At 33.0% G+C, this 12,061-nt stretch overlaps 1 protein-coding gene across 2 annotated transcripts in view; it reads left to right on the top strand.

The window, feature by feature from the left end:
- ephb6 (eph receptor B6) overlaps positions 1 to 12,061 on the top strand; it is a 143,190-nt gene that overhangs the window by 101,678 nt on the left and 29,451 nt on the right. For both annotated transcript variants that reach the window (XM_073925915.1, XM_005173518.6), the window contains exons 6-7: positions 5,037 to 5,192; positions 9,350 to 9,621. In XM_073925915.1, coding sequence (XP_073782016.1) covers positions 5,037 to 5,192; positions 9,350 to 9,621 — 428 coding nt within the window. The remainder of the gene's footprint in view (positions 1 to 5,036; positions 5,193 to 9,349; positions 9,622 to 12,061) is intronic.

Here is a 12,061-nt window from a genome sequence, read left to right as displayed (position 1 = left end):
CTGTAATTATATCCAGTGCAGCGGTCCAATGAAGTGGTGTTTTTTTTGCAAAGGACTCAAATTAACAGCCAATCAGAAGTCACAGGGTCGTATCTGGTATATTATTCATAGTTAAAAATGCTGGCTTCCATGCAATACATTCATCTTGTCTAAACGCAAATCTATTAAGTTAAAGTTGCTGTATAGAAGCTTTTGACTCGTCTAAATCATAAAAATACCATGATGTGTTTGAAGATATTTAAGAAACATCCTAAGTGGCTAACATTCTTGTTTATCTGAAAAACGATGCTGAAGTCAGTTATTCTGCTTTGAAAATGTTTGTTGTGTGACATTTAGCCGATTATATTTCAGCTACCAGGGTTGCCTTGGTGGAAAAACTGCGTATTTGATTTATTCATACAGAAAGGCTCTCAAAGCATTTGCTCGGACTGAAATGTGACCTCCGGTGGACGGTAGCAGACTCCTAAATGAGACGCAGATTCAGTTTTCTACATGAGGTTGTTTATTAGCAAGTAATATGAATATTACTAACATAAACATTAGGTGAGCACTGAGCAGGTTACATTGCAAACCTGTGTCCTAACAACAGACAAAGTGACAATTTGCAGTGATAAACAATTTGACTGAACGACACGACAGAAATGTAAATACAGCCATTCAGAAGCACAGAATATTCAGTCACTCACGAAATGGTAAGGTTTATAATCTAATCTACAATAATACATATTAAACCTCTTTAACATTACATGTACAGGTAGATGCTGAATCACTGATATGTGTTGGCTTTGAGTCACAGTTCTGAAGTTCAATTTCAAACTGTTTATTTCGTTTTCCAGATCTGAGGTGAACTTTCTGCTGCTGCTTTCAGTTTATGGCAATAAATGTCATGTAAAATGGCATTCAAAAATTTATATCATACCATTTTAGGTTAATAAACACAATATAATTTTTAAAAAGTCAAGAACTGTGTTGTTTTAGCTTATTTTAAATAAGTAATTTGAACAAGCAGCAACATTTTTTTGAGTGGTGGACAGTGGTGTAAAGTAACTAATTTTAAATACTCAAATTACTGTAATTAATTACTTTTTCTCAGGAACTGTAATTTATTGAGTAGTTTTAAAAATGTGTACATTTACTTTCACTTGAGTACATTATAAGTGCAGTATTTGTACTTTTACTCCACTACTTTCCTTCAACCTGCAGTCACTACTTTTTTTTCTTGTCTATGGGAATTAGAAAAATCAGTCCTGTATATTCCGGTCCAATCAAATCACACATAGAAGGTAAATTGCCTCATAATGAACTACCTCAAGACATGGGCGATTTATAAAAGCAGCAAACTGTTTGGAAGCATTAAAAGTGTCCTAGAAGATGCCAAAATCTTTACTCGCGTTCACCCAGAGACTGTTTAGATGCATGTCACTGATGAGAAGATGACAGATGTTTACTGTATGGGGACCGAAATGGCCTAAACACCCAGCAAGCACAAGACATCAACATGATGTCAGATTGACGTTGTACCACAATTACGTGGAGACGTTGCAATTTGTTTGGTATTTACTATGATCTTCTATGTAAAGCTGCTTTGACACAATTTACATTGTAAAAGCGCTATACAAATAAAGGTGAATGAAATTGAAATGAAAAACGGGTTGATGGTGGAACTCAATGTCAGACCAACGTCAATGTCCAACCGAAAACCAACCAAATATCAACATCTAATGATGTCACAGCTTGAAGTTGTCATTTCATATCAGACGTTGGATTTTGGTTGCCATACCTGATGAATAAATATCAGTATTTAACGTCAATATGATGTTGGTTTAAGATGTTGGCTCGACGTTGGATTTTGGTCACTTTCTAACACAACCTAAAATCGACCAAATATCAACGTCGTTTAAAGTTGTTATAGACATCAAAATAATGTTGTCCTTAGACGCTGGCTAGACATTGAATTTTGGTCACTTGAGATCACAACCTAAATCTAACCTAATATTAACGGTTGTGTTGACGTTGTGTTCCTGCTGGGCAATAACTACATGCACTACAGAATGTTACGTTTACACACATCCACAAATTACATGTAAACGCATCAGCTTTTCACAGCGTAATACTCACTACTCACGAGTACTTTTAAAAGGGCTACTTTTTACTCATACTTTGAGTAAAATTAACAACAGGTACTTTTACTCTACTCGCACTACATTTTGAGGCAAATAATGGTACTTTTACTTGAGTATGATTTTTCAGTACTCTTTCCACCACTGGTTGTGGATGACTAGTGGTTCACAACAATGTTACTTTAGTAAACCACTATTACGTTATTTTAGTCAAAACCATTTTTGTCAACTGCCATAAAATGTAATATTCACAATAAATGGCAAACTAAACTAAATGAAGCTAATAGGAGAGCAATCCATGCAAATGTCAACCTTGCCATGAAAAAAATGAAGTTTTCACCAAAATAGCAAAGCCCTTTCTAGGTTTTTTTTGTGTGTGCTTGTATTTTACTGTACTCAATGTCTTTGTCAATAAGTATGTTTACATGGACACCAACAGTCTGATTTTAAAATGATTAAGACAATACTCTGATTAAGAGTCTAACATGTAAACAGTGATACAGTTATAATCAAACTAAACTGAAATCAAATTAAGACATGTGGATTATGCCGATTTTAGTCACATTATTGCCGTGCAGTACAGACATGTAAATACCTTAATCAAACTATTACAGCCATGTAGGATTTTTGCCGCATTTTGCGACAGGATAGTCTACACACACACACGCTGTTTGACACTATTCTCTGCATCTATCGAGTCAGCGAATGACCACAGACACCTACATCCAGAAATGCGAAGGGTTTTTTTCCCGTTCGGCGTACTGTATCAAATTCCACTGACACAACACTCTTCCAGCAGTTCATACTCACATCCAGTATCTCGTTTGTCACGGGGGGCATGCATGAAATGTTCCTGAATGAAATTGAAACTGCCAAACTGCAGTTAAAGTTGTCAAGTAAAAATGAAACACCCGAATTTACATGAAACTCCGGAGGAAAAGTGTGGATAACGTTGTGAAGCAATGATGTCAATCGATCTATGTGCTATAACATGTAAATCAGGATCATGAAAGGAATATTCAAAAAGCAACTCACGTAAACATTTTAATCATGTCATTGTCTTATTCAGATTAAGGCAAATAATTTGATTTACATGTCCATGTAAACTTAGTCACTGTTTTTAAACAATTGTTTTTGATTTACCAAAGTCACACAAGTGGCAATTTCACATCTGTCACATCCATAACGGAGAGCTGTCACATCCATAACTGATCTTTTCCTTATAAATGTAAAATGAAATAAAATCAATAGTTTTTGTTCTATAATGAGCTAACTCTTATGCTTTTTTTTTCTTTGGGTTGTGCAGTTTAATTCACATAATTTCTGCTAAGTGTGTTGTGTACTGTAAACTTTTTTGGTCACATCCAACGCATGTTTATTTTCCTCATTTAAAATCTAGAAAATTGTTCACAGAATAATATTTTTCTGAACCCATCACTCTGCGGTTATTAGTTTTGGAAAATACAAACCATGTTTCAATATAATAATAACATATACTTTTTCTGTGAGTTTATCCTTTGAGATTTTTACTGTAAACATCACATCCATAATGTTGCAATTGCTCAACACTCACTAAAAAATGAACTGAAATAAAAGATAAAAATTTGCAAAAATATTAATCACTTTCAGATCTAAATGGTTTGGGACATTTTGATCTGCGGCTGTTTGGAGAAATGACTTGAGATGACGCTTTTAAAGCCAAACACATCAGTCAAGCACATCATTATATATAAAATAAAAACATTTTGTACATAAAACATGTATTTTATCTTTGCTTCATCTGCCAAATATTGAAAAAATATTTTCTTTAGTATGAAGATATTTCTAGTAATTTTTTCATAATCTTCACAATTCACTGTAATAACAAACCATTGACTAACACTAGTCTAATAAACTACTAATTACCTGTATATTAGTAATTACTTAGATATATGTTAGATTTAGCTTTTGGCTAGGATTATGGATGCAGATTAAGATCTTTATATTCAATTAAATTCATCTTTATTTCTGTCGCGCTTTGGGTCTAGCTGCAGTCTAGGCGCCGGAGGCTGGAGAAAAACAGTATGTCCATTGTAAAGAGTTTAATTAGAAACTTGTAATTAAGAGTTAATAACTTAATAAAAGGAAGGTAATAAGCCAGTAGTTAAAAGCATGAATTTTGACCTAAACCAAAGTGTTACCATCTTATTTGTGTGTTTTTTGCTTCAGTGTCTGTTCAATTTTTTTATTTTATGACTTAGAGGTTTGCAGAAGAGTTAATGTAAGCTGTGCAAACACTAAACTTTACTGGTCGACACTGCATGCTTTGCTAAAAATTACTAATACAGAAAATAAATATATTAAAACTCAATAGAAATGTGTTCAAAAATAACAAAACCATCAATAAAGCTAAATAAAACCAAACCAAAAATAATAGAACAATTAAAAAAGTATCAAAATAAAAAGTATGAACTACAAAAAATTCCAAAGTATAATAACCTTGGTTCACACAGCTTTATATCTCATTTCACAGTGTTATGAAACTAGAAATGATTCCTCATAAATCATGCTGTCAGAATAACAGCAATCAGGCCGAGCGCTTCCCTTCTAACAATGTTTTTGCTCTTTGTTTTCTTACTAATTATACATGTGGCTAAATAAATCAAGAGAGAACAGTAAGCCAGGCTGATTAAATTTGCACCCTCTAATTGAGTGCGTCTGAGACAAATTGTATTCCGGTTCTCTTCGTAACAGTTTACATTTCATTTGCCAGCCATTACATCCAGTTGGATCGTTATATTCCCCTTCTGTATACTCGGCATCCAATTCCTGGTTGTAATTGACACATTTCCAAAGGAGGAATCTGACACTTTCTGAACAGCTTGAGTGCATGGTGTGCCATGATTGTCATGTTTTTCTTTTCTCTCCTCTCAACAGTGTGCCCTATCGGCTCCTATAAAGCCGTGGCCGGCTCGGTTTCATGCACAGAGTGCCCGGCTAACAGCAGGACCAGTTCAGAAGGGGCTAAAGTTTGCGAGTGTCGGAGTGGATATTACCGCGCACCAGCTGATGCCAACACCACCGCCTGCACAAGTAAGAGAGCAACCGGCTGTGTGTAAGAAGAGGAAACCGTTAACAGTAGAATAAACAATTAGAATAATAATACTTCAAAACCCAAAGTGTACTTCAGTTTTAGGAGTTGATAAATTATTATTTTATACAAAATGTCCATTCATAATTATATGTATGCACATATGTATGTATATATGTGAATAAAGGCAATATCACACTCGTGGCAGTGTGATATGGCAGTATATGGTCTCTGGTGGGACATGTGGCCTCTTGCCAATGCTTGCCTCCCACTAGTGCCGATATACAGCCATATCGCACTGCTACGAGTATGATATTGCATTCATAAACAGTTCAACAGCATAATCTTGTATTTAAAAAAGAAAATTAAACACGGAGAGTCTCGAAAAACCTTTTGTATTAGGAACTACTTTCTTCCGCCATTCGTTCACATTTGCAGCTGTCATTAGAACAGCAGAAACCGTTGCTACTTAACAAAATGTCACTTTAGAGCTAGTATTGGAATGATCTAAATGATCTAGCGTAATGTCTACAGTGATGTTTGCTCACATTTTAAGATTATACAGCAGAACAGAATGAAATGCCATCCATGTACAGAGATTTTCCAGTATTTTTCTGTTTGCGATCAGGATATTACAATAATTAATTCTAAAAAGACCAAAGCAAATCAAACACTAGCCGATTGCTATGGTATAAATACAGCACAACAACATACAAAATAGAGCAATTGACTTAGAATGTCACTTACCTGTTTTATAATGATTTGATCTGCTGTAGTTTAAAATCCGAAAAGAAAATGCTGAGTTTTTCTGTCCTAAGGACTTATTATGCGACTCTGTCGCCATCCTGTGTCAGAACCATCTTTGCTCTGCTTAGTATGACAGGCTGATCTCCCAAATTTAAAATATTTAAAATAGGCACTATGCTTATATCTGTATTTCTTTCCCATAGTGGAAGATTTCCACATAGCATTGAAGTTCCCCTCCTAATAGAGAATGCAACGGTTACTAAAATAACACTCGTTCCCCGAGGAGGGGAACGGAAATGCTACAGTATGTTCCTACGTCACAACAATTGCCCCTTAACTAATAACCGTAAAAGGCTCTTCAGCTTAAAAAGGATGCCTCAGCATGGCACGAGCGTCGTTTTTATACAATATCTTATAAGAATTGATGTCAGTTGTGCATGCTGACACCACCAGCTCATTGGCATTTCATTGGCCCGTTTTTTACTCTCTCTCAGATGATTGGATTCTGATGAAATCCCCATAGTGGAAGATTTCCACATAGCATTGAAGTTTCCCTCCCGATGGGAAACCAAAGGACATAATAAGCAGCATGCACAATCTTTTTTAATGAGAAAACTCTAGAGACAAGCTGTTCTGATCATGAAATGTTCTACAGTGTACGCAGAGTTTGCTTATCTGCTTTTGAACTCCTTAGTTTGTCCACAAGGTTGCAACACTGATCAGGCCCCCTTTTACAGTAAACAAAACAAAACATGAGGATAAAAAAAGAACAACAACTAACTTCTGACAAAAAAATGCTTTCATTGAAGAGTGTATATGCGAGGGGATTAAAATATACATCAAAAGCTCTTGTTTTTTAAATTACAGAGGCTTCAGTTATAACTTTGGATAGAAACTGGACAAGAATGAAACATTCTAGTACAGGTTTTAAGTTCCTGTGGAGAATTTAGTTTTTATACCCTAACTTATACCCAGTGATCATGCTTTGCTTGAATTATAGGAGTAACTTCTATTAAAATGTAAATCTGTGAAGTGTTTGCTAGTAATAAGCTTTTGCAAATTTGGCTATATGATGAGGTGACATTAAAGTGAATGAAAATATACTCGTCATTCACTCACAATCATGAGCATTTATTTCTGTTGGACACAAAAGAAAATATTTCAAAGAATGTTGGAAACTAGTAGCCACTGACATTCATAGTAGGAAAAAAACTATAGACATCAATATCTAGAAGTTTCCAACCATTTTATGAAATAAGTTATTTTGTGTTCAACAGAAACAAAGAAACTTGTCTGGAACAAATGGATGTTGATTAAATCATTGTGGTGGCGAACTATGCTTTTGATTTACTCACCCTTCAACAATTGATCAGTAAAAGAAAAGATAAAACTTTCAGTGCTTTAATAAAAAAACGTTTAATAGACCACGAGTAATCATAAAAATAGGATTATTTCTGCAGCAATATATATCTTTAGTATGTGAGACACGTAGCCTTAATCAAAACTGTTTACTAACTGGAGCATTCAGTTATAATACTCCAAAGTGCTTTCCGTCACTGACAGATAACAAATAATGCGTTTACCTACTTTGAAAACATTCCAGTAAACACTGCTAATAGGGATTAGAAGGGAAAGAGGAGACAATTAAACTACGTTTTAAAGCATCCCTGTGAAAACAAACCTGGACAAGAGACGTGAGGATGTGGAGAGAAAAACGAGATTTTTAGCACTATATTATAAATGAAATCAGAAGAACAGACACAGTGTGTGTGTGTGTGTGTGTGTGTGTGTGTGTGTGTGTGTGTGTGTGTGTGTGTGTGTGTGTGTGTGTGTGTGTGTGTGTGTGTGTGTGTGCGCTTGTGTGTGTGTGTGCGCGTGTGTGCGTGTTTGTGTGTGTGTGTGTGTTTGTGTGTTTGTGTATGTATGTGTGTGTGTGTGTGTGTGTGTGCGTGCGTGCGTGCGTGCGTGCGTGCGTGGAGAGAGAGCCTAACTACCCCTGCTAGGTGCATAAAGAACTAATAGAAATAGAAACCTTTCCAAGGAATAATTAAGACACATGATTGTCTCTTTAAAAAGTTTTAGTTAATAAGCAATTGTAACCCTAAAAGTACAATTTTTGTTTTTTAAATATACTTTTACTAAACGTTTTTCTTCCAAAAACATGTCAGAAATTTACAATGAATAATAAGCTAATATCAATTTTTCATGTAATTTAAATCCCGACCCCCACATGAAAAAATCACAACAGAAAAAATAATAAATGAAATTTGTATCAATTGTAGGTACACATTTCTGATAGTTCATTTTATTTTATTTTATTACTTTGTAGAATTTCACATTTAAAAAAAAAAAAAAAAAACGTAAATGAAAATGTGAAACGTATCATTATGAAGACAAAAGCTATTTAAAAAAAATAGATGTTTTTTTATTATTATTATCGGGGGAAAGTGATTTAACAAATTGGTTTTACCACATATTCATTCACAGTTTATTGTTATTCAAATCAGGACATGTGATGTAACTAACATACAGGAACCTTGTGACAATAGCTTATTTTTTATAGCAAGGCAAGGTTGGTTGTACAATATCATGTGGTGTGACTTCCCCAAAACTTGATAATTATTCAATAATAACAATAATAATAATAATAATAATAATAATAATAGTATTATTGTGATAAATTCAAAAAGTTTCAAGAGTGATTTTGATTTAAAATGGTTCTAAAGTGTTTCATTGCATGTGAAAGAATCATGAATACAAACTAGAGCTGCACATTATATCGTTTCAGGACCGATATAGCAATGTCAAATCTGCAATATTTACATCACCGGATCTGCAATGTTGAGTTGGTCACCACAGTTCAGAACATGTGATTTGTGGATACATTTAAAGCAGATTTAAACCAAGAATTTATCAAATTTGAAGCTTAGCAAAGATTAATTGTATTGAATTATTTATACAATATAAACTATAGTGTTACTTTACATACGACTGTAGAATTTCTGTACCTCAATACTTTTAGATTCCACAAAAAAACCATTAAACATAGTTTGTTTTATTTGTATCCTTCATTGTTTTTATCTATGCTTCTAATTTGTTTATGCTTTTTTGTGCACATACTGCTCTCGAAAATAATCCTCACTAACCTAAAATGTTGAAATCTTTTTCAAATAGACTTACCTTGGGAAATTATATTCATACTTCATATATATCTCAGACAAACAAAATTTCACAGTGTCAGGTTTTTCAATATCATGCAGCCCAACAAGTATATTCCTAAAAAAAGAGGCTCGGTTTTTTCTCATGCTCACTCATTTGTCATTAACCCACATATTAACCAAACTCCTCCAGGTCTGTTGTGGTTTATAGAAGGTAATGATTAGCGTGAATAAGCTTAGTGTGTGTTTGTCAGGTTCTCCGTCTGCGCCGCTCGCCCTGTCCTGGGAGTACGAGAGCTCAGAGGGAGGAGTGTCTCTGCGCTGGAGGCCTCCTGCAGATATGGGCGGTCGAACTGATGTCTGGTACGGCGTGGTTTGCCGAATCTGTCCCTCTGCCACCAGCACACCACCCAGCATGTGCTCATGGTGCGGAGAAACGGTCACATATTCCCCTTCTCAGAATGGCCTGAAGCAGACAAGAGTCACCCTCAAAAACCTGCTCACTAGGGTCACCTACCTCATACAGGTACTAAAAGATTACAACTGCTTAGGTCCTCACAATATGATGATGTAAAGGACAATTGTTTTATTTTCATATAAAATTCTTACGTTTACAGTATATCATATGAACAAAATAATGTCTATTGCTTTATATAATGCTCTATCGTTTATTTAGTGCCGTCATGAAATACATTGTTTACAGTAATACTTATTCATGATTTATATGAGCACAATGTTACATCCCATTATGGGATGTAAAGAGAAAAACTAAGAACGGCATCGTGAAAACAATGCAATCTAAAAAGTATAGTGCTTACATTTTGCACTGTATTTAGCGATGTGTTTTATTTGGACCTGCAGTCAGTAGGTTTTATGTTTTATTAATATTTGTTTTGTATTTCTAAATTTTTAATTAAACATTTGCACTTAAGTACTAAATAAAGTGAGAAATAGTGCATATGAATGAGTACATTTCTGAGTAAATACTTTAATATGTAAAAAGAATTGCCCTTTACATGTGCTTGATATATATATATATATATATATATATATATATATATATATATATATATATATACATACATATATATATATAAATATATATATATATATATAAATATATATATATATATATATATATGCAGTTGAAGTCAGAATTATTAGCCCCCTTCAAATTTTTTTCTTCTTTTTTAAATATATTCCAAATGGTGTTTAACAGAGCAAGGAAATTTTCACAGTATGTCTGATAATATTTTTTCTTCTGGAGAAAAGTCTTATTTGTTTTATTTCGGCTAGAATAAAAGCAGTTTTTAATTTTTAAAACACAATTACAAAATTATTAGCCCCTTTAAGCTATATTTTTTCTCGATAACCTACAGAACAAACCCTTTTTAAACAATAACTTGCCTAATTACCCTAACCTGCCTAGTTAACCTAATTAACCTAGTTAGCCTTTAAATGTCACTTTAAGCTGTACAGAAGTGTCTTGAAAAAGATCTAGTCAAATATTATTTACTGTCATCATGGTACAGAGAAAATAAATCCATTATTAGAAATTAATTATTAAAACTACTATGTTTAGAAATGTGTTGAAAAAAAAATCTTCTCTCCGTTAAAAAGAAATTGGAGAAAAATAAACAAGCGGTCTAATAATTCAGGGGGGCTAATAATTCTGACTTCAACTGTATATATATATATAATCTATTAGTTGGTTGAATTTACAGAAATGGTACTAAATCATGACACATCGTTATCAGAATATGAGACTTTTGTCATATCACCCAGCCCTAATAGCATGTGTTTTCGGTGATCTGAGAAGAGGTGACAGATTAACATGAAAGCTTAACAATTATTAGCTGATATGAGCATCTATGCTATCAAAGCCAGCCGACCAAATGAGTTTTTGACTACAGTTGAAGTCAAAATGATTAATTCCCCTGAATTATTAGCTTCCCTATTTATTTTTTCCCCAATTTCTGTTTAACTGAGAGCAGATTTTCTCAACGCATTTGGGAACATAATAGTTTTAATAACTCATCTCTAATGACTGATTTATTTTATCTTTGCCATGATGAAAATAAAAAAAACTGTTGACTAGGTATTTTTTAAGACACTTCTATACAGTTTAAAGTGACATTTAAATGCTTAACTAGGTTAATTAGTTTAACTAGACAGGTTAGGGTAATTAGGCAAGTTATTGTACAACAATGGTTTGTTTTGTAGACTATCAAAAATATATAGCTTAAAGGGGCTAATCATTTTGACCTTAAAATGGTATTTAAAAAATTAAAACTGCTTTTATTCTAGTTGAAATAAAACAAATAAGACTTTCTCCAGAAGAAAAAATTATTTCAGACATACTATGAAAATGTCCTTGCTCTGAACATCATCTTGGAAATATTTAAAAAAGAAAAGAAATTCAAAGGTGAGCTAAAGAATCTGACTTCAACTGTACCTCTGGAATTGGTTAAATTTAAACAATATCCAAATGTTTTAGACACTATTCATATCAGATTGAAGAAAATGCATATTAATAATAATAGAATATTTGTTGGATAGACAGACAGATTTACAGCCAAAATCTTGAAGTTTGGATTAATTAATTTATTAATTTATTATTTATTTATTTTAATTTTTAAAAAGTTGCTTTTTTATCGTTATTTATTTATTTACTTTTGTTTATTGTATTTTAATTTTATTTATTTATTTTAATTTATTTAATTACTTTTATTTATTTATTTATCGATCTATTTGTTTATGTATTTATTTTATTCATTTATTGATTTTTATTTTATTATTATTTTTTATTATTATTTTTGTTATTATTGTTATTATTTGTTTGTTTGTTTTTTGCTTGTTTCTTGTTTTAGTTAAAACTTAAGTTGCAATAAGGTTCCTTAAGTTAATGTTAATTTATTTATTTATCTTTGTCAATGTTAGCTAAAAAAGTAAGCTAACTCACAGTG

The sequence above is a fragment of the Danio rerio genome, chromosome 16 (assembly GCF_049306965.1).
Source record: "Danio rerio strain Tuebingen ecotype United States chromosome 16, GRCz12tu, whole genome shotgun sequence".
In the NCBI taxonomy this organism is placed as follows: domain Eukaryota; kingdom Metazoa; phylum Chordata; class Actinopteri; order Cypriniformes; family Danionidae; genus Danio; species Danio rerio.
The sequence above is the reverse complement of the archived record's forward strand: the minus strand, read 5'-3'. Positions and strand labels throughout refer to the sequence as shown.